Source organism: Drosophila takahashii, chromosome 3R (genome assembly GCF_030179915.1).
Source record: "Drosophila takahashii strain IR98-3 E-12201 chromosome 3R, DtakHiC1v2, whole genome shotgun sequence".
NCBI lineage: Eukaryota > Metazoa > Arthropoda > Insecta > Diptera > Drosophilidae > Drosophila > Drosophila takahashii.
This window is the reverse complement of record NC_091681.1, coordinates 16,084,799-16,111,084: the sequence shown is the minus strand read 5'-3', so window position 1 is coordinate 16,111,084 and position 26,286 is coordinate 16,084,799. Positions and strand designations below refer to the sequence as shown.

The window sequence follows — 26,286 nt, the reverse complement described above, 5'->3', positions numbered from 1 at the left end:
ATGTCCATGGTGGGCATGGCTCAACATTTCAGGAGCCGAGAACTAAGCTTCACGGCTTTTGGTTTTTATCAGAGCAAGAAATCCCAAAATTAAATAGAAAATAATTTGATTTATGCCTGTGTGTGCAGGCCATTCCAGTGGCTGATTAGCCATTGTTATTTTTGAATATTTACGACCATGGGAATGGGTGAAACAGACACCGACCGAGAATTATTTGGAATGGGTGCAATAACCTCTCATTAATCCAATTAGACATGAGACATCCAGGCATCAAGCATCACGCATACGCAGTGTGGACCGTCCCGGCACAGCATGATTTTTGCTGCTACTTCATTAGACATCGCTGCCTGCCCTCTGCTCCCTCAACCGAGAGACTTTTATTTATACATTTATTTATCGGACATTTATCATGAAATTACTGTAATAACTTGGCGTGCCATGATTTATGCTGGAAAATTATTTCCACTTGTTTTTCACCGCCCTCTGAAGGTTTCCTCCCCGCCACGCCTTTCGCTTTCAATTATGTCCCCGGATTCTTTGTCCTTCGCCTGGTGTATGGATTTTCGATGATGGAATCTCACGAACTGTGCGGTCAAATCGCACGCACGCCTGGCTCGGCAGCATTTAGCTAACTGATTTGTCGCCATTCATTGGAGTTGTCATTGTTGCTCTCGGGGTGGTTTTCGCTTTTCTCGGCATTTTTGATGATGACAAAGGAGCTCGTGGCTGGCGAATCTGCTGCTGGTAAGCTGGTTTGTCTTGTTAGCGTTCTGCCCGTCGACATGTGTGAGATTTCCGGTGCTGGGATTTATGGGGCAAAATATATCACAAAGTTTTCTGCTTTTAAGCTTGCCACCATTTACGGAAAGACGTTCTATTGTTTCTCTACTATATTTTGCTTTTATTATACCGAAAGAATTAAAATCATTTATTTTAGAAACTTTTCGATATGGAAAGACTTTTTCATTTCTTTTGGGTTTAAATAAAAAAAAATTTGTTCAAAATATAAATCGATACACAAGTAAAAACTTTAAAAACTATTTTAATATTCTTAAAGTAATCGAAAACATAAATCTTATAAGCCAACTTAATTTTATTCCTATATAATTCCGTTTTTATATTATAACAAACTAAACTACCAAAGTTTTTATTATACAGGTGCTGATACATATACCATATTTATAACATTTCAATCTACAAATGACGTAGCAGTAAGTTTTAATAATTTTGACTTATTTAATTACCTTTACCCAGTTATACGCAGTTAGTACCGATGTTTTTGCCTCTATAAGCCATTAAAATGTGGAATAAAAACTCTGTCATTCGTCGAATAGGAAGCGGCATCGAGGAACCATTACCTGCCCCAATAAAAGCTGAGTGGGCCTGTCGCCATGTGACTACGGTAATAACGACGGCATTAAATTCGTAGAAGCGGAGAATCAAAGCGCAAAAACAAAAGAGAGTTCCACAGATGGGGGTGAAGTAGAAGAAAAATAACAAAAAGAGAACCGCCACCAAATTGACTTAATTCCCAATTGTTATTTTGGTTTTTCGACGTTTTTCTTTTTTCCGCTTTTCCGGGAGAGGAAAATCAGCCAACAGCTGATTCGATTTAAGAGAGAGAGAGCTTTAAATGGGTTCCACTTCCAGGCAAACGCTCTCTCTATCTCTTCTTTCTCTCTCCAGGAGAAGCATAGAGAATATGATTTTTGGGAGCTTAACCCACATTGCCGAAGAGGTCTGAAGCCTGGCCAGCGACGAAAGGCATCTTCAGTCGTTGGAATAGACTCGTGCGTCGTGGACACAAAAATTCGAATCGTTCTGGCGACGGAAATTTGCACGTGGCAAAACGGTACTTTTACTCCTATTCTCTCCTCCCCGCTCGCTGCGTGAGTGTAAGTGTGCGTTGTGCGGCTGTGTGAGTGTATCACATCGCAAGCTGTAAATGTGAGCAATTGAAAATGTGTTTCAGGCAGAAGTTGTCCTTTTATCTATGCGAAATTAAAGCGAATCGACAAACACATCTACGTTTTTCTGCCTCTGTGTGTTTGTGTGTGTGTGTGCGTGAAATGTAAATGTATGCCAAGGCTTAAGAATCCGTTATGGAGCCGCGTCATCTTCTCCTTTTGTCTGCTGCCTTGCGGCATTTCTCCATCTTTATTTATTTTACGCTTTTTCTCGTCTCACACACTTCTTTTTTTTGTTGCGTACAAGTGTTTGCAGAATCCCGAAAAAAAATATAGAAATTGTGATGGAAAAAGTATAACGTTAGCCACATTCCACTTAACGGTCATTGACGCTCCCTTTTTTTTGGGCGGGGGTTTCCAAGTTGCATGCCTTTTATTTGCCCCGTCGCAGCACGACTTGCATGCAATTAGGCTCTTGTAAGCTTAATCGTCGTGGATGGAATAATTAAGCCAGGCAAACGCCAACGACACCGTAACCCCTGAAAGTAGGCAAGCAAAAGTTTCAATTGTCGGCAGTTCAACTCGACAAAAGCCAAGGATCGCAATTATCAACTACTTCTGGCTGACAATTTTGTCAGTCATTTCGTTTTAATTTGCTTATTTTATTCGAAAGTATTATATTTTCAGCAATGAGCGAGTACACCACCTAGTAAAATTTAATCAGTTTCAGGCATTTTGTTTTCCCTTTTTCAGCAGTAATATATTTTTATAAAATAAAATCTTTGTATTTATTAAAAATTGATTGATTATAAAAATCAATGATTTTGTTTTACTTTTTTCTATTTCATTAGCTTCTAATTTCAATTATTTATGCCCTTTTTTTTATTTCATTGCTAGCCTTTAATGACGATTAACATTGAAACCAGTATTAATATGACTTCGCTTTCGGAAATGATTAAATATGTTTTAAGTGGATAAGATTACCTTGGTTTCATTTTATGCATTTATCATTTTTTTTATATAAATTAAATATTTTCGTTGGGTTATATTTTTTTATTAGGGATTAAAAAGATTTTTAATATTTAATCTCTGGTTATGTCATTGGTCAAAAACCAGGCCACTAACGTGCTGAAAAAACCGTAAATAAAAAAACCCTGTAATTTTACAACAGGGTGTGGTATTTTGCTTTTTTGAAAGCTTCGACAAATACCGTTTCCATTAATGAATAATGAAATCCGAGAAATAAGTAGTGAATCTTTTATAAACATTTTGGGTTGGTCGCAAATTCTGCCGGAACGAAAAACGATTACAAAAATAACGTTCTTTTATTTATTTAAAGCCATATGAAACGCATTAAAAAAAATTCAAGCAGAGTGGCAATTTTAAATATAAATGAAAACCCAATTTTTAAGTCCCAAAAACAAAAATTAAATGAGACAAATAAAATGTAGCAAACGAATCATTTTTCAACAAAGGATCTAACGAAAAACGGAAAGCGACGACAGCGAACAAAGGCAAATAAAAGCGGAATCCTGTGAAAAGTGAAAGCAATTGAAACTCGCTTCAAAACATGAAATGAAATATTTTTCGGTGCAGGATATATGAAAAATCAACAGAACGGTTTCCCAATACGATATATACCAATAAGTGTGTGTGCGTGTGCAATTGTGTGAACACCTACAAAAGAAATAAAAAAGGAAATAACAAATAACGAATAAAGAATAAAGAAGGAAAAAGGATACGCGAGCTTAAGGCAAACGGACTTTCGACTGTCCCATCTGACCATCGACCAAGCCGAAGTCGAGGATTATTATATTCGCCAGCAGGGAAAACAATAAAACTGCCCGAAGTCATAAAAGCAGCAGCAATACACATGGATGCGTGTATATAGATCGGTGACTTTCGCACGGTAAGTCGAGCATAAAGAACGGAGCAGAACAGCACAGCAGAGTGCCATAAGCTTAAGTTGTCAATTTCGCAAAGCCAGGATATGTCCAAAATAAATAATCGTGTCCACTTTCCCTGGGAGATCATCGAATGATTTACCCATCACGGAAAATTTGTGCAGCCAAATTCCCGGTTCCCTGCTCTCAGATCAATCACGTTGTTTCCTAATTTACCCAGCGTCAATAAAATCAATTCAATGAAGATAAATGAGTTCAAAGTGAAAACCGAGACGCCAGGCGTCCCAATATATATATTTAGAAATCCCCAGCTCTGTGGTCTCTCCACTTTCACTAGCGATTGGCAGCGGTAATAAGCGATTACAATGTCATGAATCTAAATCCGAGTCGCAACAAGGACGCCGCAGTCACGTGCGCTGGGTAAAAGCAGCCGCAGGACCTCCTCAATAAGACGCAGGTGTTGCGTACCCAGGATACCATAATACTGGGAATAAGAATAGGGCCATCGACTGGCGACGACAACGCACATCGTAAGATGTGGTGGTGGCCATAATTTACCCCGCCACCTAGCTGCTGTCATAAAAAGTTTCAGCTTATTACTCATACGCCCCCGCGGCCAGACTCTGATGAGCTAGGAAATCATATTAATCATTCTGCCAATGATTGGGATGATTTCTTCTGCGACGGCTTCCTTTATCGATTTGGGTACTTGGCTATGACAGACACGCACACAATTACCCCGAAAAAAAACCAAAAAAAATACCTGAGTTGCTATTTTTAGTTGGCCCAGCTGTTGGGCTCCCACTTTTCGCGTCTCTAAGAACGAGGTGCGGTTTCCGGGGAGTGCATAAATTAGCGCAAATAATTATGCAGATTTTTTCCCCTTTTTATTGCCGTGTGCAAATGAACGCCGCCAGACGAAGAAAGACGGGCTTGTTTTGAACTTTTGAATATTTTAACGCTCCATAATTAGTCGACGGGCAAGGAATCCACTTGAAAATGCTCCCCTTTCCTTTCCAGAGGTGAACAATTGCCGAACGAACTTTGCTAAATTTATTTCCATGAACTTTGGCTTCATTTCAAGGCACCCAAGAGAGCTGTCAGGCTGAACTTTAATTTAAATTTGTTTTAAAGCATTGCGAACCAATGCCAAAACATTGTTATTTTATTTTTAAAATGGTTTACAAATTTAAAACAAATTTAGTGAAATTGCTAAATCGGTTTAAATTGCCCATACCTACACTCAGGGAAAAAATTGTTCTGATTGTGTCTGAAAACGTGTCTGTTTGAGTCTCAAAAATAGCTTTATACCGTTTGGTATCATTATAAGAAAATATGGTATTATTTTAAGAACGGATTTTTAAGACCGCTGTTCTTACTTTAAGAACGAAACGTACTTAAATTTATATTTATTTTTAGTAAAAAAAATAAATCTCTTTGAATGCTCCTGTAAGCATTCTGCCATGGAAGAAAATAATAAGGCCATGGCCCAGGGGCCAAGGTGCTGGATTCTGGTATTATTTTGTGTTTGGGGGTACGAGGTTCAATTCCCGCTCACAACACAACTTATTTTTTTTTTTTTTGTAATTAGTAAATTAACATTTTAACTTTTTTAATACATTTTTGTTCTTAAAGTTATAAAGGAAATGTTAATTGAAATACATTTGAAAAACTTTTTACTTACTTTGACTTATTCGGTTTTTGAACCGGGGTCCTCTCGCATCAGAGGCAGACGCCTTACCAACTGGGCCATCGCACCGTGTTTCGCGCGCGTGCATAAGTTCAACTTAAATCTAAATTTACTGGTTTGCTGGTCTTAAATCAATACCCTTTGGTATCAATATAAGAATATGGTCTTAAAAAAATAAAAGAACAAAACGGTAGTAATGTAAGAAATTCGGTCTTAGATTTTTTCGGTCTTTTTTTTCTGGGTGTACTTATATTGCTTTTTAAAATGAACACAAAGGATATTTAATTAAAATTCCCATTACATTCGTCTAATTAAATTATGGGCTTTTGTGCATTTTAATTGATTAGGTACAGCTGGTTTTTATATTCACTTTTTAAATGTTTTTTCAACTTCAATATTTATTTTTGCAAGCCTTTCCTATAAAACAGTAATTGATGTTTACTTATATTTGCGCATCGTCTGCTTTTGTTTAAATCAAACAAATATAAACAGCATATTTGCACATTAAACCAGAAGGATTGTGAGACAGCACAAGATAAAATATCTTGAGTAAAATATGTTTTATCCTGTGCTATCTCACTTCTGGTTTCCATCATATATTTTCCTTGTTTTAAAATTTTATTTAAGACTGTGTAATATTTTAATTAAATTAAAAATGTTGTCTTCGCTATTTGACTATTTAAATCAAACAAAAATCAAGTTATGATAGAGTTGCTTAGGCCATTTGCAGTTCCTCACTTGGTTTATTGCCCTTCATCTTTAGGGGGACGATGCCGAACTTTGTGGCCAGTTCTTCGAGAACGCACAGAGTGCAGGGTGACATTGTGAGTCCGCCCTGTTCGTCGACCATTTTCATGTGCTCCATCTCCTTGTCGCCCGGCACCATCGCTGGTTTGCCCACCTTGCGCGGCATTGCTTGTCTCAGCAGCCGGTGGAAATCGCCCAGTCGGTCCTCGAAGGAAGGACAAAAGCGCATCGGATCGATGGCCACATAAACTTGGCCCAGATCCGCCGGGGCATTTTCCGTACTATAGACGCCTCGTCGCTGGATCTGATTTGCATATCGAGCACCTGTCATCACACCGCACAAAATGTCAACCATGGCAGCCATGCCGAAGCCCTTGTGCTCGGGCTGAAAGGCTCGGATGCGTTGGGCCCTCAACGCCTCTTCCGTGGAGGTGGTCTCCCTGCCGTTCCTATCCAAAGCCACTAATTTGGGCACTTCCTTTGACCAGCCATTGCAATAGGATAGCTCCAGTTCCTCCACCGAACAGGCAGCCATACCGAAATCAGCCAGAAATTGTTCATGCACCCCGGAGGCGGCGCAGGCAATCGGATTCTCACCCAGTATGGGTTCGATTCCTCCGGCGGGCACCAAAGTGGGAGCTCCGTTGGTCATGCAGAGTCCAATCATTCGCTGTTCCAGCGCTTGACACGCGTACCAAGAGGCGAAGCCAATGCAGTTTGAGCTGCGAGCCGAAACCCAACCGATTCCAACCTCCCTGGCCTTTTGCAGGGCCAGATCCATACAAAAGTTGGCCACCACGGGTCCAGGAGCATTGTGGCCATCCACCAGGGCGATGGCCTTCTTTTCGGCCACAATTCCCGGCGTGGCATCACCCGAAACGGTGCAGTTCAGAAGGTCCGCTGCAATCGCCGGCAATCGATGGATGCCCATCGAACGTTGGCCTATGTAGTCGGCGGCTATCAGGGCATCGGCCATTTCACTGGCCGCCTGTTTGGGCACCTGCATGGCGGCGAATACCTGGCTAACGAACCGCTGGGCCTCCAGGACATCGACCAAACGGCACGAGTCCTTCATGCGCTTCTCATCCTCAACGCCGCCGGGTTTCTTCTGGCCGCCACAAATGAGCAGCACCCTCTTGATATTCTGCCAGAGCATTTCGGATCCATCTGGTGTCTTTTGTGGGGTTGCTGCCTGCTCATCATTAAATTTAGAAGCTGCCAGGCTTTTTGCCACCTGGTTGGTGTTTTCCATGGACAATTTAAGTCGCACCTTTCGCAGGGCATTTAAAAAGTTCACCATTATCCCCATTTTCTCTCGGGGTTTCCCTATTTGTTATTTACTTTTGAAAAAATATGTTCCGATAGAGTTTGTTGTATTTTGCTAAGTTATAATGATCAGGGACCGTAATTAACAGTTATTTTGTACTTTTATTTTAAAATGACTACTGTAATGTTTTGTTTTATTTGTAATAAATAATACTCAAATAAACTATTTTTTCCATTTTTTTAGAGTGCGTAAAAATCAGCCAAATTATTGATTAAAATACCTAAAAATCCCAGTGGTCCTTTTAAAATAAAAGTCTTAAATAACTGTTATTTAAGGTCACTGATAATAATAAAATATAAATTTATTTAATAATTCTCTTGTTTTTTGCGCTACAAGTATAACACTAGTTGATCGTTATGTGTTTAATAAATTTAATACGTTTGCATACCAACCTAAACATTTTCAAACAAATTCCCACCGCAGCTAGTTTACTTTGCTATTCATCACATTGTTTTGCCAACTGTTAGCTCTTAGGAACAGCTCACATTTCACATATGTATATTCTAGTGTGCATATGAAAAGATATATATATTTTATACATATCCAAATGAGCTACTTTTGCAGCCACCACTCGCTGTGCGTACTTGAATTGTCAGCGCAGAAACAACGAAATATCAGCACACAAATAAGCAGAGTAATGCCAAAAAGCGAAAACAAATGCAATGCAAAAGCTTAAAAAATGCACACAAATTGCGCTGGCACAGTTAAGGATGTGTAAAGTAACCTTGAGCCAAGCATACACCACACAGATACATAAATGCATGGATACAGATACATTTCGAGGGTACCAGATGCACATTCAGTTTTCAGGGGATGGGTGTTTTTAAAAATGCGCCGGTGACCTTGTTTATTCATGTTGCCGACCAACTCGGTTCGGATAAAAATAAAACAGCACTCAAATTTAACACTTTCTCCACACTTTTATGCAGCAGCAGGTTTAATATGGAAAATAAACGTATTATGTTTGCATTTCATATTCATGATAATAAACGACCAATTAGTTCGCACGGTAATTGGTAGAAAAAAGCTGATTGAATTAGTTATCAGTCAACAGTTGGGATCTGAATTTAATACCCAAACAAAGAGTTTTTTTTAATAACCAACATGGTGCTCTATTTTCCATCTCTTTTGTATTTAATTATAAATAAATAATATAAGCTTATTTAATTCTTTTATTTTGAGGTTGATTTAAGACTATTTTAGAGATTTATTTAATTAGGAATAACTAGGATTTATTTCCTATTTGATTTTTTAATGACAATTACTAACTAAATTATTTTTATTATAGATCAACAAGTGTTGCAACAGCAATATACTAAATTTCCTTAAGAACTAAAATATTATTAATATTTTAAATGTAACTTTGGCTTAACTTAGTTTTATACTTTGTATTACTTTAAAGATCGTGATATTAATATTTTACCTTCCTATAATTCCCGATTTTCCAGATCAAGATGAAATCCAGTCAGTCGGCCGCTAGTCTCGTCATCCCAGCCCATCAGCACAGATAGTTTAAATGACCAGAAAGAAATCACGTCAATCGAGAGCCACATCGAAATAGGTGAAGACAGTTTGAGGACCGATAGCTCGGTCAGATCGCACAACTCGAAGCTCCACTGTGTTGCGACATGGGTGAAAGTCAGCTGCTGCTGTTGCTGCGGCTCCTGCTGCTGCCAACAGTCCTTGTTGGCTGGATGGACTGTGCGGAGGCCTCCACGGCGGACATCTACAAGGGCGCCCGCCTGGGCCACCGCATCGTCCAGACCCGCTATGGCCGACTGCACGGACTCATCCTGCCGCTAGACAGCTTTCGCTTCCTACGATCGGTTGAGGTCTTCCTAGGTGTGCCATATGCAACGCCACCCACCAAACAAAATCGGTATGTAGGAATGGTTTATAAAATGTTTTAATTTATCATTTAAACATATTACTTTCTTTTTAAATATATTGATTTAATTTTTATGTAATTATTTATATTTGGATTTGTCATATGGGTTTTAAATTATATCTTTTTCAACCAAATTCAAAGACCGCTTTAACTCCATAAAGTCAAACTAATTAGTAGGCTTTACTCCCAAACTAATGAAAAACTGTTTAGATTTTGTTACACTGAGGGATTTTTTAGTTGGTCGTAAAAATATAAATAAACGTAAATACCGACATTTTTTTGTATTCGTTTTACATTTAATAGTACCTAAATATTCATCTATTTTTGTTTAAATTTAATATTGAATTAAATATGTTTAATTTATGATCTAAAAGTTAAGTTCCCTGTTTTCATTTCCGTAGGTTTAGTCCCACGAGAGCACCGGCGCCTTGGGACGGCATTCGGATATCGGATAAGTACAGTCCCGTGTGTCCGCAGCGGCTGCCCAATATCCAAAACGAGACGGCGGCACTGGAGAAGATGCCCAAGGGTCGCTTGGAGTACTTAAAGCGACTGCTGCCCTTTCTGGAAAACCAATCCGAGGACTGCCTCTACCTGAATGTCTTCTCGCCGGTCAATGGTAAGTTTCGCCCAAAATAAACTTTAAGACCTTGCTCTCGAATTCCACAACCACAATTTAAGCACACAAAAAGCTAAAAAAGCTGCACATAAATCTCATTTAAATTCAATTAATTAAGATTAATCGTACGCCACGTAATGCCAATAATTTCTACGCAAAAGAAAACCGAGAGCTCACGTAACCGCTGCGCAAATCTTATCGCAAGTGCCACCCCACTAAGCTCACAATCCAAGGGGCAAGCCGGATCCGGGGGAATCGGAATCGCTAATCTGAAGCGATTCCTCCGCCGAAGTGCTGGCAAAATCCGCTTTGCACGCAAACGGAAACGTTTAATGGGTCATGAGCGCTCTCGGGCACTTGGCGGTGTGTTGAAAGGGAAAAACGCGATATCACAAGTTTGAAATACAGAAAAGAATACAACTAAAATATTTGTATCATGATTTTACCGGCTGATATACATACTAACACTCACCGTTTTGTTCACTCCTTTTTTGTGTTTTGTCAGCCGGAGCCAATGAGAAGAAATTGCCGGTGATTGTGTTCATACACGGCGAGTCCTTCGAGTGGAGCAGCGGAAATCCTTACGACGGCAGTGTCCTGGCCAGCTATGGAGAAGTGGTAGTGGTGACACTCAACTACCGGTTGGGAATATTGGGTAATATTAAATATTTAAATATATTAAACTATTTCTTGAGATATATTTGTAAAAAATTAATCTGAAAATCGAATTTTTAAAATATATCTCTAATATTTTTCATTACCCTACAGGTTTCCTCAATGCCAATCCCAATCCGCATGCCCATGCCAGGGTGGCCAACTACGGGCTGATGGATCAGATGGCCGCTCTCCATTGGATCCAGCAGAATATCCAAAAGTTTGGCGGGGATCCCAACTCGGTGACCTTGGCGGGTCACGGAACGGGAGCGGCCTGCATCAATTACCTGATGACCTCGCCCACAATGGTGAGGGGTCTCTTCCATCGGGCCATTCTCATGTCCGGCTCTGCCTATTCATCCTGGGCCCTGGTCGAAGATCCCGTGCTGTTCGCCATCAAGCTGGCCAGGGAGGTCAACTGCACCATTCCCGAGGACATCAACCGGCATCACGAGCAGATTGTCGACTGTCTGAGGGATGTGCCGCTGGAGGACCTCTACACCGCCGACATTCAGGCTCCCAACTTTCTAACATCCTTCGGGCCATCGGTGAGTTATAAAAATAAGTAGAACTCTATTTAAATCAGTAGAGCTAAAAATTAAATAAAGTAAATCAGTAAAATCAGTCATTATTAAAATGTTTGTTATTAAAACCATTGTCTTTTAAAAAGAAAATTAATCAAAATGTATTTCACATCCTTTAAAGTAATTTATTTCGAAAAATCATTTATAACTGTCTTTTTTCGGAGTAAATTTTTAAAATATCTACCGAATTTAAGACATTCTTTTAATCATTTTTTGTTTGTCTGCCAAGCTGAAATCTGTACTTCTTGATAAAATTCAATGGCATCATAGAAAAGATTTAGTCATCGCAGGACACTCATTTAAAGCCATTGATTTCGCTTTTTTGCGGGTCTTGCTCCTTTTGTTCGGTCCTCGCTTCAATGGACTTTATTACTTACTTACTCCCCTGCTCCTCGCTGTCCTTATGCTTGGACCACTACTCCTGTCATTTACTTGCGATTCCTTTTCCCTCCTCGATTTCAATTTAGGTTGATGGCGTTGTCATACGACCCGGACATTCCAATCTCGATATCGATGATTTAATGGCGCGCAACTCGAGGCGTTCGTCAGCGGACTCCGGCTTCCAATCGTCCGGCGGATCTGGAGGTGGTGGAGGTCCAGGGGGCGCAGCCGGTGGCTCCGGATCTTCGTTCGGCGGCGGCGGATATTTTGGAGGCGGCGGTGCGGGAACGGCCAGCATGGGCGGTCACTATGACGTCCTCTTTGGCGTCGTTACGGGCGAATCGATTTGGCGCTTCAGTGCCCACGATATACAAAACGGTTTCGAGGGCGACAGACGCGATAAAATTATCCGCACCTACGTCCGCAATGCCTACAATTATCACCTCAACGAGATATTCTATACGGTGAGTGGTCTTATTTTTTCAGAATTTACTTATTTTTAGTGCGGGAAAGGGATGTCTGCGATTGGAGCCATAAATCCTGACCATCTGATTTATCTTCTCCCCTCCTAATGACTTCGGTCTTCGGTCTACCAGTCTGCCATCAGTTTAAGCTTAATTATTGCCCTTATCTTGGAGTTTACTTTTTGACTTGAAAAGTTTTTGCTTAAAAACTTTATAGACAGTTGGCGGATGAAAGAAATATGTTTCGCCACAGTGAATCATCTATTTTTCTTGCCATTTCTTTTTTGGTTTGAATTTTGTATGCAAATTGGGCATTGACTAGACTTATGGATGCTTATGCAAATTTGGACCCACTGACTTTTTTACACTTTACATAAATGTTCTAAATCAACACTTTGTAATAAAATCATATAAAATAATAAAAAAAATGTAAAGCTGCTTTAGCTTTTATGTAATTCTCCTTTTGTTAGAAACTTAGGTTTTACTTATTTGTGAAGACAAATGTAGTAAATACTAAAAAAGTAAAGTTTTTAGATTTTTGTTCTAAGGTCTAACATCAAATGCTGCTTTGACCTGACTTTATTAAGCCCTCTTTGAGTATCCTTCAATTCTAATCCATTAAAATGATTAAACCCCCTTTCGGTGGTGGTATATAAGTTCATATTTTCTCTAGGGTAATTGGCTGAAAGCAAACACTTTTGGATCCAAAGCTCAAACAGCAACAACGACTGCAACTGAAAAAGTCAATTAAAATGTTGGTACTCTGTTTAAGTGTGTGCGAGTGTAATTATAATTTCACGTTGCGTATGGGTAACATTCGCCACTCGAAACAGAAACACACGCACACGTACAGTGTGTAAATGTGTGTCTCATGTTTCAGGGCATTTGCAACTTTTAAACATTTTTTTACATTTGACTGTTGTATATATTTATTTTATGCTCCCTTGCTGGCTTGTTTTTTTTTTTGGCTTTGTTTTGTTTTTATTTTTGTTTTGTGCAAGCGAGCGAAATGGAAGGCAGTTAACACGCCATTGCTGCCAAAACATTAACACGCTTTATTTGGCAAATGTGTGCAAGGACATAGGCACACACCCACACATGCACGTAGACGTAGTCGTATACGTAGTACGTACGTACGGAATGTATGTACAGACACACATGTACCTACTTAAAAGCGCACAAGCAGCACTTAACCCAAATCACAGCAAACAGCAGCAGCAGCGGAGAAAGCAGAGAAAGCATCCAACGACAACCGTCACCAGTCGACGTCTGAAACTGAAACTGGAGCTGAATCTGAATCAGAATCTGAATCCGCAGCTGTATCTGTATCCGTAGCTGGTACACAGCTGTATCTGAATCCTTGGTCACCATTCGCCGCATTAACACACACGCATCGTGAATGGGGTGCACAGATATATGAAAATATATATATATTCACATATACTCATTTATCAAGAAGTCGTAAATTGCCGGGGCATATATCACGATTATAGCGCTTAAGTCCGTATTTATTTTACTTCATTATACTTTTGTATAACTGCAGCGCAATCCCCTCTCTTTCCACTTTATACTTCGTCGTAAAGCTCAATTTATATGGGTCACAGTTCAGGCCTGACTGGCACTCGCGGTTGAGAGCCTCCAATCGAAACCGCAAGCTAATCATGACTAATCAAATATGTGCTTTTAATAACTTAAAAAGTAAAAAACTCAAAACGGATAGAATAAACTTTTCGGAAACCAAAAAATCAATGCTATACCAAAAATAAATGCCCGGGAATGGGTTGTCGAATAACCATGTAAATGTATTCCACACACAATTGTTAGAATCGGTTTCTGTTCCATTTTTTTTTTTTACTTGTTTGAATTTTTTCTTTTGTTTCCTTCTTTATGATAGGGTTCCTAAATTATGCATGACATCGATTTTACAGATGCATTTTGCGGTCGTTTATTTTTCGCACACATGCTGGGTAGAAATAATCATAGTGTGGTGGTAACAACTTCTCCTTCTGCCCCTTTTGCGGTGGCGAACGACGAGCGGCGAATGGCCACCGCAAACAAGGACAGCAAACAGTTGCAATCCGCTTGTAATCCAGCCAGGATTTGACTTGGCACACATGCAGCCAATGCAAATCTAAAATTCCCCTCGCTCTTTTACACTCCACAAAAGGAAAGCCAGAAAAATCGCTGTTGAATTCAAAATGTTGTCACATTTTGAAAAAAAGAACAGAAAATTCCTAGAATCAATTTAAAAATACCCTGAAGCTTTAGTATTTAAGCCCTAGCACAAGATTTTGAAGGACTTAAAAATAAAAAAGTCACTAACTTTACATAATAATAGAGTTTCAATATTTAATTTTAATTAATACCTATTAAAAAACTAAAATGATATATAGTTTAAGTATTAGACCATTTTGACCACGCATCATATTATTTCATAATTTACTAAGAAAATTTTATAAACTTTGTTGTTACAATTTGTAAAGTGTATATTGGAGGATAGGTTTCCTACGATTACCAAATATTTCCCAATAAAGATATAGAAATACCTTATTTTGTTTAATTTACACTAAGTCTTTTTCCAAAAAATGAGATTTTTTATATTTTGGGAAACTGTTCTGAAATGTAAAATTAAATCTTTATTTTTTGAGTGCACTAACTTTATTTGTGAACCAAATCTAAATTGGAAATCCCTCTGCCCTCCAGATCGTCAACGAGTACACGGATTGGGATCGCACCTCGCAGCATCCGATCAATACCCGGGACACGGCAGTGGCCGCCCTGTCGGATGCCCAGTTTGTGGCTCCGATTGTCCGAGCCGGCGATATCCTGGCCGCCAATTCCCCGCCCCCCGTGAGCTCATCCTCGCCCGCTGGCTCCTCGGGGGCGAATGCAGCTGCCTCAACATCGGCGGGCGGCTCCACCCAGCCCTCCGGTCGGTGCTACTTCTATGTGTTCGATTACCAGACGAAGGACGGCGACTATCCCCAGAGGATGGGCACCGTGCACGGCGAGGATTTGCCCTACATTTTCGGTGCCCCGCTGGTCGATGGCTTCAGCCACTTTCCGCAGAACTACACCAAATCGGAGACGGCTCTTTCGGAAGCGGTGATGATTTTCTGGACCAACTTTGCACGCACCGGGTAAGTTGACGGGGAGCTTTCGGGCGCCCAAAGTGTCTCTGAGCGGTCTTATAGCACCTGCTGTCCGTTCGGCACTTTTAAGCCCCACTTAAACGTCTTACTAACTTATGCACTGCACACTGGGCCAGCCGATCAGATTTTTGGCCAAAAATACGTTTTTCTTTTTTAAGAAAATGACCAAATTGAGTTTGGGATCCTTTTTATAATACATTAAACTAATTTATGCCAAAGTTTCAAAGAATTCGGGCAAGTAGTTTTCTTTTACCATATTTTCAAAGTGAAAAATTCATAAAATATTGATGGAAATGAAAAAAAATTTAGAAGTCAAAGATGCTGATGTTGCTGTTCGACTTCTTTCCGAAACTTGCAGAAGGGATTATTTTCAACAAGTAAAAAATATAATATAGCTCGTATGTCTTACTTGTTTGCTAAAATAAATGTAATTGTTAATTTTTACGCTTTTTTTCAGCAAATGAGTACTTTGCTTTTCGAGTGCCTTCGAGTGCCATCCCCAAATTAGTTCATTCCTTCAAAAAAAAATTCGTTGATCAATTTACTAAAAGCGTAGCCCACCGACTCGATGCGGTTTTGCCTTAGTTTTCGGTAATTTAAGTTTTAATTGAAGGCTTAACTCGAAGTCGAGTTATTTTGAAGAGCTTATCTAAGAGAGCCCAAGAGTATGCCATACTTTATTTCTTCAGGTTTTGGTGAACATTTTGCGCTCAAAAATTTGATTTTAGTGTGACTAACATCTAAAATCTATTTTTTACGTACACTAATCGATTATGGTATTTTCCAAACCTATATCTATCTATTTAATCAGGACTATGCAAATAAAAATGTAGCATACTTTTGTGATGACTTCAGAATATGTCAAATTAACATTAAACAAATCAAAAAACAATATTTTTAAACAATTTTTTTTACATAATTTGATTATATAAAACTTAAAAGGTTACAAGAACAAAAAAATAGAAATCTTTTTTAAATCGATTGTTTGATAAACGTTGATGTGGGAGCCTCCGAAAGTTGCACTTTTTAACGGTTCATAAATCTTAAATGACATAATATTTTTTAGTGATGTTAATTTTTTTTAGTTTGTTTTATCTCATACTTTATTGTTTTCGAAAATTGAAGAAGTGCGTCTTCTAGTTATTTTTTTAAAAATAAAAAACCGAAAAGTACGTAAAATTTTCCGACTTTGGTCTCGATTATCTATATTATATAAAATTCCAAGAAATTTTACTTTTAGTTCGTTGGAAAGTTCAATCTTTTAAGAAAAAAACGCAAAAAACTGCATCCTTCTAACTGTCCTAGGAAAGAAATTACAGATTTTTGGCCAAAAAATTAACTTTCTGGCCCAGTGTGCACTGGGGGAAACAGTGTCAGAAAAAATCTCCAACAATATGAGAACCGTGGAAAAATAATTATGGAATGATGAACTTTTAGTTGGGAAAAAATTAAATAGTTTAAAATGAAAAGAAATAAGAAAATCATATACTATTAATTTTTAAAAAATATTGGTTCGCTTTTTTGTACCTATTATATTTATTAATTTTTTAACAGTGTATTCTCAACACTTCCTTTCTGTTTTCCAGCAATCCTAACGAACATCATCGCCAGGACTCGTCGCTGCCGGTTTCAAAGGAGCGCAACCGCTTCCGCAGCATCACCTGGGAAAATTATGATCCGCTGCACCAAAAGTATTTGGAAATAGGTGAGTCAGAAGAAACTTTCTCCCACTTCGTGTGCATTTTCCTTATTTTTGTGTGAATGGCTCAAACAGAAATCTTTTCGTAAGCTTCTAACGAAATGGTTGTTTGTTTCTTGTTTTCCCAATGCAAACGGAGAAACTATTTAAAAGTTTAATACCTCTGAGAAAGTTCACTTGCTCGTTTTTCTTTTCAATAAGGCGATATTTTTAAATGGAATTTGAGTTGCTTGTTAATATGCAAGTAGCTTTGGCTACAAAACCATTTCTTATAATTCGCTCACCCCAAAACGTTGGCAAAATGTTGTATGGCTACTTTGGCATGCAGTAAAAATGAATTCATGGAATTCATGCCAAATAAAAGCTACAAATTTGCAAAAAAAAAAAGAAAGCAAGGGAAAGGAGAATAACCTAAGCACACACAGCCAGCTAAACAAAAAAAAAAGACGGGAGAATCAAATTTAATTTGAATTTTAAAGAAGGCAGTGCCTGAACATGCTTTGCCTGCTAACAACAACAAATTGGAGGGGCGGTTTCGGTGGGGGGGAGGTTGGAAAACGAGGAAGTTAACACACAAGTACTTCAACGAAATGTGAGTGAAAAAAAAGAAAGCATCACAGCGGCGACTGTCGGTATATTGAAGCAGCAGCAGCAGCGGCAACAGCAGAACCACCAGGTAGATGAAGGGCAATCAAAACGCCCAGAGATTGTCGAAACATTACCTGAAGTGAGAAAAGCGGGGAGAAGGTGAAAGGTGATGAGCTCTCGGGGGTTCCACAGGGGGGATCCTGAGGGGTGGCGAGCGCATAAAGCTTTATGTGTGCGTTAAAATGGCACCGTTGCTTCATGTCAAATGTACGAAAATGTTATTAATTTCAAATTTTTCACACCTTTTGTACGCGAAGGCGACAGGTAGATGGTACAAGGTGAAAGTCGATGTAATATTATTTACATATTGTGGCGATTTTTGAATGCCCTGGAATACCTGTAGAATTTAATAATTATTCGAATAAATTAATATTACATTTAAGGAAAAAAACCTTCAAAAATTAAAGTTCTCAAGAAAATATGGAATATTTATTTTCAAGCTCTATTAATGATCAAATGATGAATAATCCTGTTACCGTCGTTCTCCTGATGATTTAGACAACTTTTTCAATAAATTTATCAAGATAAAAAATGGATTAATGTCTTTTTTCCTATTCCATGGAATCAATATACCCACTTGACACACAACTCGGCGAAGATAGCGACAGATATGCGCGCTTAACGCTTTATGAAAATTACGCACAGGTTATGGCAATGGATTTGCCTTACATTGTGCACACAAGAATGGCTTTTTTATATTTTTAGTGAGCTAAGAGGTACAAAAGGAAGGAGGGTGACTGAAGCCTGCCGACACGCACTTTACGCACATGTAAGCACTGAAGGACGATACGTATCAAAAGATATGTCTGCGTGCATGTAAAAGGCTCTCCTTCTCTATATTCTTCTTTTTTCCCCCTGATTTTAATTGAAACGACACACAGCGACAGCTGACATTCTATACCCAGTATACAGTATACCCTGTACTCCACCCTTCAGCGCCTGCACTTTGCATAAGCAAGTTGAAAGGATTCCGCCCGTGTGGAGTGGCGGACACAGTTTTCATTTGATACGCCAGGAAACTGAAATCGAAATCAAATAATGTTTGTTGGGGAGGAGCTGGCACAAAAGGATCTCCGGCACACAAAGGCAGCTGTCACACATATGCGCCAAATATATCATATATATAAAAAAATATATATAGATCGAACTATAAGCATATCTTATGTAAAAGCTGGCTTGTATGAAAGTTCTGTTGCGTAAATTATGCATGCAATACTTTATTTGGATTTCGGATTTGCACTTGCGATTGAAGATTGACGATTGCAGGTGGATAGGTCCTTCGCCCGGCAATCACATTTTCTTATGAATGGTGGGGCATTGGCTGAGGACTAAGAGTTCAAAGGTGTATGAAAACTTTCTGAATATTTGAGAATCATTCTTGGTACTTTTCAGATATTTTTATAAATACGTGCAGATATGAGGGAGTATTCTCTACTATACTTTCGCCTGTTTACCCTCGAAGGAAGTAGGCTACCAGACTTTTTTGTAGCTCGGCTTAGCAAAAGAAGTCGGCAATATTTGGCTACACTTAGATAAAAATTTAAATAAAATAATGATTTAGGATTATTTAGCAAAATTAATAACTTAGAATCAAATTAGTTTCAAAAGGTATTAAAAAAGGTTCTTAAAATATTAAAAAAAAATTATTTTCAACTTAAATGAGGTTTATTATTTATATGAATTTTTTCTGAATAAAATTTACATATCGAAAATCGATTTATTATTTTCGCACACATAAAAATATATTCTTGGCCTTCCAAGAATTTCCTTGTAGTGCATAAGGCAGGCTCTTAGTAGGAATAGCTGGGGGCATCAAAAATTAAACAGTTATGTCGCTTTCACCCCGCCAAAGTAAACAAGACATCAGGTCTGGGAAGTGAGGGTGAAGTTCTGAAAACCCAGAGCCGAGAAGGAGGTCTGGCCTCAATTGAGCCAAGTGTCTGTCGCTCACCTTTTTGGCATGCAAATGACTCGAAAGTGGCCCAAAAGCAGAGGCAACGGCCAAATGGAATAGTTTAGCATTAGAGCTATTTGCATGCATGTTTCGTGTGCGGATGAGTGTGTGTTTTGGTATCTGTCACATGGAAATGAAAATGAAGATGTTTACACTCCGACCCCCTTTTTGTTTTTCCGGAAGCACCTAACTCACATTCACATTCGCATACTCTTTAAATTCCAGGAATGAAGCCGCGCATTAAGAATCACTTTCGGGCCCATCAACTCTCGATTTGGCTGCGCCTGATACCGGAGCTCCATCGCGCCGGGATGGAGGATGTGATAGCCCGGCACAATCTGTTCCGCAATCACGACGATATGGACCTGTACGAGGGACCCGTTAAACCGGATCCGTTTGGCATATCGTCAGCAGGCGGATCAACCGGCGGCTCCTCATCCTCATCGTCGTCGTCATCGCGGCTCCTTCTCGTCGATGAGCAATTGATGATGAAGAAGGGGCGGGGACTGAACGCCTCGGCCTATTTGAACGGCATATTGGGCGGTAAGTAGCCTTTGACTTTGACCCAGCCCCATCCGAAAAGCAAACACAGACAGAGAGACAGACGAGGAGGAGACACACGATTTCATACGCTCGCTGCGGCTTGTCAATGTCACTTAAATACCTAAAAACAACAAATAAGCCGGGGCAAACCGAGCCCAAAGGAATAACGCCTATTGCCTTTGTAGATTGTATTTCGGTTTCGGTTTGTCGTCCCTTTTGGCCCTTTTGGCACCGTCTGCAGTTGTCGTTTAATACGCTTGACAAAGGCCAGGCCAAAAGGACACTTGACTGGCCTTTGGGCCTGGCTTATTTAATTGCAGATTCGCCGTAAGTCTGACAAATTGGAATAAGGGTGAAAACGTCTTGCGATTTATGCTTCAACGGTTTGTTACTCTCTCGTTTTGATTTTAGGGTGATATTAGGTTACTCCTTAAACTTTTTTATATTATTTATCAAACAAAAACACATCTTAATGATGTATAAAACTAGTAACGATCGCACCTTCAACAAACAAAAGTTCTGATATCTAAACAAATACATTATGGCTAAACCAATAAAGTTCTAAAATGTTTTAGCATAAAAATTTGAAGAGAGTAATAATACCTTTCCATCGGTGTATCAATTGTTTCAATCGGACTATTCTCGAGCATGCTACCGGTGCGATTCGTCACTACGTGGACTGTTCCTAATATTCGTCTTGTAAATTTTGATTAAATTAAGGATAACTATTTACAAAGTTTATGAGTCAATCCCCACTTTAACATGCACATCACATCTCAACTGACCTCAATTATTTTTACCGAGGGCATTTAGTTTGTTTTACCAATATAACTCATACGCCGCATGGATGATCTACCCATTCGAGATCCAAAGTCAAATATTTAAGATGCGGCCACATGTGCGCATTTGTTTAATAACTCGACGGCAAATGAAATATATATTCCACATAGCCATGTGGGGTCCCAGTCAAATAAAACGAAATTCAAAGGAGAGAACCCGTTCTATTTATTTGGCTCCTCTGCTTCCACTTTTTTTCAAAACGAAACGAAAGGTTAGTTTGTTGGAGAGTGAGTTGAAAATCAACACTTTCGGCAGCAAAGATTTCTGTTTACTCTTGACGTTGGCCTCGGCCTAGTCAGTGTTTACTTCACTTTGTGGTCTCGCAGCAAGTTAAATTGCAAAGTTGGCATTTTTGTCTAGGGGTTGGGAGGGGCCCCATCATCTCAACCCCTTTGCTGTCCCTGGCATGACATTTCCATTTGACCCAGCCCCGAACTTGGACCTCCAGCTGGGACTCTCTGGTTATTGAAATTGCGTCCGGCCCCGGGATACTATGGTTTGGCTTTTGAATTTATATTGTGTCGAGTGCTGACTTTTGGAAATGCACTCAACTGTAATCTCTATAAGCATTAAGTGTGTGTAACCTTTTTTCAAACATCCCTCCCATTTATATCCCTTCCTCGAACCCCCCGACTGTCTGTCTCTGGCATAAATTTCTCGTTTACATTCTCGTCGGGGCTGCAAAAAGAAGAAGGAGGAGGAGGACGAGGGGTCTTTCGGATGAAAAGAGGGTCTTCTCTGTCTAAGATGCCACAAATGTAAATAGCGCATAATTTTAATGCACTTGCCCCATTCGCATCCTCCTCTCTTTTGAGATGAGGGGAAGTCATTAAACCAGTTTATGTAAAACTCGTTGGCGGAAACTTTTTCAACACTTACTTTAAATTAACAGCAAACTTTGCTGCTTGTTTTTTCCCCGCTTTCTTTATGTTTTAGCCATTTTTAATAAACTGTCCCCGCAGCTGGGGCAAAACTGCAGCTGCTTTTCTCTGGCAAAAAAAAATAGAAATGAGAGTGAGGGAAATCCAACTCAAACATCAAATGCTTATATGCTGTGGGGCTGTGGGTCTATAGGGGCGGGGGTTCCAGTGCCTTGTGGGCGTGGCCTTGTTTCAAAACCATCATAGCGAACTACTTCGACTTACTTCCACCGACGCTGGCTTATCTCAAAGTCAAAACTAAGACAGTCAATTTCAGGCAAAACTTTCTACTTTCCCCTAGCCAAGCTACTAAATGCCCCAACCCTCTTCTAATATCCCGCTTCTTGCCAAGTTGGCCAATGCAAAATGCATTAGCTTCTGGGGGCGAAGGGGCAGAGGGGCGTGGTCGTGCTCGTGGGCGTTGGCGTGGCAGTCGAGAACGCTTTCGCTTGGCAAAGTCGGGTAAATTAAAAATTATTGAAATGTTGACTTTGCCCGTTTTGGAGATAGCGCTTTTATTCTTTAGATTAAATGGATAATGCTTGTTCACACTGAAATTCCAAATTAAATAGTTCGATTTTAGAGACGATAAAATGCATTTTACTGAAAAATAAATTGGTATCTACTTTGAGAAAGCCAGATCTTAAATGTTTAACGGAAATTTTGCAATATTTCATGGTTCTAGAAATACAAAATAAATTCAATATTACATTAATTTAATTTTTAAATAGAACTAAAAGTTTAAAAATAAGAACTATTTCATTGACTAATATAAAACCCAAATCATATTATATTTGAATCATATTTGATAAAATAAATTAAATAGGGGTTAATTTTATAAGTATTTAAAAATGTTGAAAAAAACAAAACTGATTATTTCGTGGTTTTTCCCTTGTGCATCTTTAAATCTTGATGGGAACAAGCTGCGTTTAAATTTAATCTCTACTCTTCGGTTTTGGCAGACAAACAACTAATCTGTGACCCAAACAAACAAACTGGCGAAGGGATGGAGGTCAAAGGGCGACTTGTGGTGGCTAATGTAGAGTGCTGATGAGACAGAGAGAGAGAGAGAGCGAGATGGTGTTGGACCACAGACAACAAATGTTCATTTCAATTAGTGCAGGGCCCAGAAAATGCTGCAAAACTAAATCCGGCCATCAAAACAAGGACTAAAAACAAAACGCAGATGGAGATGGAACTGAACCGAACTGAACCGAACCGAAGAGCGGTAGATAAAAGCGAACTGGAGAGGGCAAAAAGTGGAAATAGAAGATGATAAAATGCCTGAAATGCGACAAACAGCTGTCAGGTTGACAGGCGACGACGACGCAGCCAGGCCACAAAAAACACCCAACACTAGCTGGGAAATTCGGTAGGTGGTAGGTAGGTGGGTAGGTGGTTCAAATGGGTGGGGAAATGCGGGAAAATCACAGGAGATTGGAGAGCCAACGACAAAACCCCAGACTCGCTGCGAGGCAGCGACCGAGTCACAGTGTCATATGGACTCGACATACTTTGACATGCTTTTCATTTAAGCGTTGACTTTGCCAACTGTGCTGCCTTGTCTTGCCTTTCTCCAGGCATCCCCTATTTCCCCTTGATTTCCCTCCCCGCCGCTTTTCCCCTGTCATCGCTGGCGTCATCACCTCAGCCATTGGTTATACAACTTGGCCGGAACGGGGGCGACAGAGATATGCAGCCAAAAAGCCAAAAAATCCGCAAGCCAAACGAGACTCTCCGCCGTAAACAAAGCAGCCGCAACAAAATACAAATCGAAAGACGTGCAAAACTAACAAAAATAACCAAGGCAAAACCGTATGGATAACAACTTTTCCACAAGAAGTTTAAGTCGGATTGCCAAAGTGTTGAAGTACTTGGAAATTTCAGTTTTCCATGGTTATTGTTTTTTTTGTTGGCTGACGTTTCTAATGGAATCGTCAACTAACTTTTTGCCGCAGGAGGCGACGCTGTTTTCAAATTTCTAGTATATTTGTTGGGATTTTAAATGGATGTGCAAAAATCATTGTGAATACTTATTTAAAGAAAAAACTGCAAATGAGTTTTTAAAATACATACAATTTTATGGCAATGAATTCAAATAGGGGTTACATTTACCTTTTTTTTAATAATCCAATTTGTTCCTATATTTCATTAGCTGCATAGTTTATTTTAAGTGAATAATTAGACATCGGATTGAAGATGAAATCGATATTTTTAAATATAATTTAAAGCTACATTTGATTAGTTACACATTTTTTACAAAAAAAGCAAACATAAGTTAGGCTTAAACCAAAATGTGATTTGATAAAAAAGTGTTGTAATGAAATCGGATTAAAAAAAATTACTTTATTTAATAATTCATTTGTAAAACATTGCTAAATGCTATAAATATATACTTAAATCACAAAAGGCTTTGATTTGATCGCTAACAAATCGGAACATTGTCTGATTTAAGTGCGTATATACGGCAATACACCGCAATAATTACGGCTGCTTTAAGAGCTCCACATTCGTAGCCCAGGCTATTTCTCCGAACTCATTTTCAATCCAGCTGAGAACGTTTTCAATGCTGTTTATCCCATCATCAAGTTGCCTGCTTCTTGTCTAAGCCTTGCTTACCAGCTTTCCAGAACAAAAAAAAAACGAAGGAGAAAACAAACAAACCACATCCTTCGCTCCGACACACACAAAAGTGAACTCTGTGCTACTTTGCCTGACCCGGATTCCAGCGAAAAATGGAAATAGAAAGGAAAACCAGGCTGGAGCAGGGCAGGGCTCACCTGAGTTATTTGGCAAAGAGATGGAGATAAAGCAACATGTGGAACCAGTCTTAGCCGAAAGCCTACTGCGAAAATCCTTCGCCATTTCGCCCACTGATCATTTGCATAATTCCTGCGATTCGTTTTTCTCGGGATGCTGTGAAGCAGGGCTGATTAAGCTGGGAAATGTCAAACTATCAGTGAAAATTGAAATGGTTCACTTAATAAATGCCAGAGTGTCCTTCGCAGGATGGCAAGCTGAGCCTGAGCTGATGCTGATGCCGTTGCCCCGGCTAATATCTAATTTATGCAAGGACATTTCGGCCTCAAATATTTTTCGCTTTCGTGGCTCAAAAAGCTGGGCTTTCGGTTTGATTTTATGGCTTGGGGTCGCCTCTACTTCGTCCTCCCTAAGTTCTTATTTTTCTTCTTTTATTTTTGTGATTTCACTAATTAAAGCCACATTAAGCATTGCTTTTGCCTCCCTCCCCGAGCCTTTTTGGTTATCTGTCTGCCTCAAGCTGGGGCCATGTGTCCTCGTAACATAATTATCTGGGGTCCTTGAACGCATGCGGCCCCTGGTAAAAGCGAAATGAAAATGGGGAATAAAAATAAAAATAAAAAGGAATTAAAAATAAGATGGAAATGGTGAAGGGAAATTCCGAATGCTGCAAGTATTTGTACTTGCAAAATTAAATGCAAAATGGGGCGGAATGATAAAGAGCTTAGTGGCCAGGGTCGAATCTGTTGATGGGGGGATCACAATTTATCTGGTTATGCAATTTAGCAAAAGGGTTGTCCCCCTAAAAACACACACACACAAAAAGAGTGAAAAAGGGTCTTAAGCATTTTCCTGAGTGAACTCAAGTGACAGGTCGAGAGTTTTTGAGTCTGAGAGCCGGCCGCCTTTGCCATCATGATTGATGGACAAAGTTGGTGAGAAATTATTATGTATAGATAGGGGCTAATTCCAAATTGGATTCCCTGGCACACGCCCACCAAAAAGAAGAAAAGTTTGAAGAAAGAGAAAGGGCGGGCTCACCTGATGCTTTTCCGACCAAACAATCTTGAGTAAATTAAATGCCACACTTGAATGCAAATTGAAAAACCACTCAGACAAAGCAGCAAGTGGTTGAATGGCAGCTGCAAATCTTCACACGATTATTGACACCCACTTTTGCGTTCATTTCTACCCCTCCGCCGATTATTACTGGGGATTTATTTGGGAAATATTTATGCAAAATACGTGCACAAGTCTTTAATCTTGTGAGACGAAGAACTCTGGCGGAATTGTTTGATATGCAGAAAATTGAAAGGCAAAACTTTGCAGACAAACAGCCAGCAGTGCGCACATTCATTCATTTACCCACACTTGATACAAAACAATGCCAAGTGTAGGAAGCACTTGAGGGGACTGGAGAACAATGCCAGGACACTTACAGCACAATGACAAATACATTTTCAAGGGGAGCCAGCGGCCTGGGCTTCAAAGCCAGCGACGAAACCCATTTGTTTTCACAGACATTTGCGCTTCCAACTCCTTCAGTCGCTTTCAAATACCTTGGCAAATACAATGGCGGCCAAGTGGAGCGCGAAATATTCCAGC

The 26,286-nt window shown here is 39.5% G+C and overlaps 2 protein-coding genes across 7 annotated transcripts in view; one reads left to right on the top strand and one right to left on the bottom strand.

Annotated features, from left to right (window-relative positions):
- Nucleotides 1-1,783: 1,783 nt before the first annotated feature.
- Nlg4 (Neuroligin 4) overlaps nucleotides 1,784-26,286 on the top strand; it is a 45,242-nt gene continuing 20,739 nt past the window's right edge. The window contains exons 1-10 of one of the 6 annotated variants that reach the window (XM_070216404.1): nucleotides 1,784-1,852; nucleotides 3,383-3,816; nucleotides 9,024-9,454; nucleotides 9,865-10,082; nucleotides 10,588-10,737; nucleotides 10,851-11,284; nucleotides 11,788-12,165; nucleotides 14,869-15,305; nucleotides 16,904-17,022; nucleotides 19,844-20,161. In XM_070216404.1, coding sequence (XP_070072505.1) covers nucleotides 9,204-9,454; nucleotides 9,865-10,082; nucleotides 10,588-10,737; nucleotides 10,851-11,284; nucleotides 11,788-12,165; nucleotides 14,869-15,305; nucleotides 16,904-17,022; nucleotides 19,844-20,161 — 2,305 coding nt within the window. In that variant the 5' untranslated portion in view covers nucleotides 1,784-1,852; nucleotides 3,383-3,816; nucleotides 9,024-9,203. Of the gene's footprint in view, nucleotides 1,948-2,973; nucleotides 3,817-9,023; nucleotides 9,455-9,864; nucleotides 10,083-10,587; nucleotides 10,738-10,850; nucleotides 11,285-11,787; nucleotides 12,166-14,868; nucleotides 15,306-16,903; nucleotides 17,023-19,843; nucleotides 20,162-26,286 lie in introns of those variants that run through there. The other 5 variants (XM_070216407.1, XM_070216402.1, XM_070216406.1 and 2 more) reach the window with 5 other exon arrangements.
- LOC108057545 (uncharacterized oxidoreductase YjmC) lies at nucleotides 5,998-7,638 on the bottom strand. The gene has a single exon (XM_017141843.3). The coding sequence runs from the start codon at nucleotides 7,555-7,557 to the stop codon at nucleotides 6,217-6,219; it is 1,341 nt and encodes a 446-aa protein (XP_016997332.2). The 5' UTR covers nucleotides 7,558-7,638; the 3' UTR covers nucleotides 5,998-6,216.

Bases quoted from the DNA above. Each gene is read 5' to 3' on its own strand.
- LOC108057545 (XM_017141843.3), bottom strand. From the start codon at position 7,557: ATGGGGATAATGGTGAACTTTTTAAATGCCCTGCGAAAGGTGCGACTT.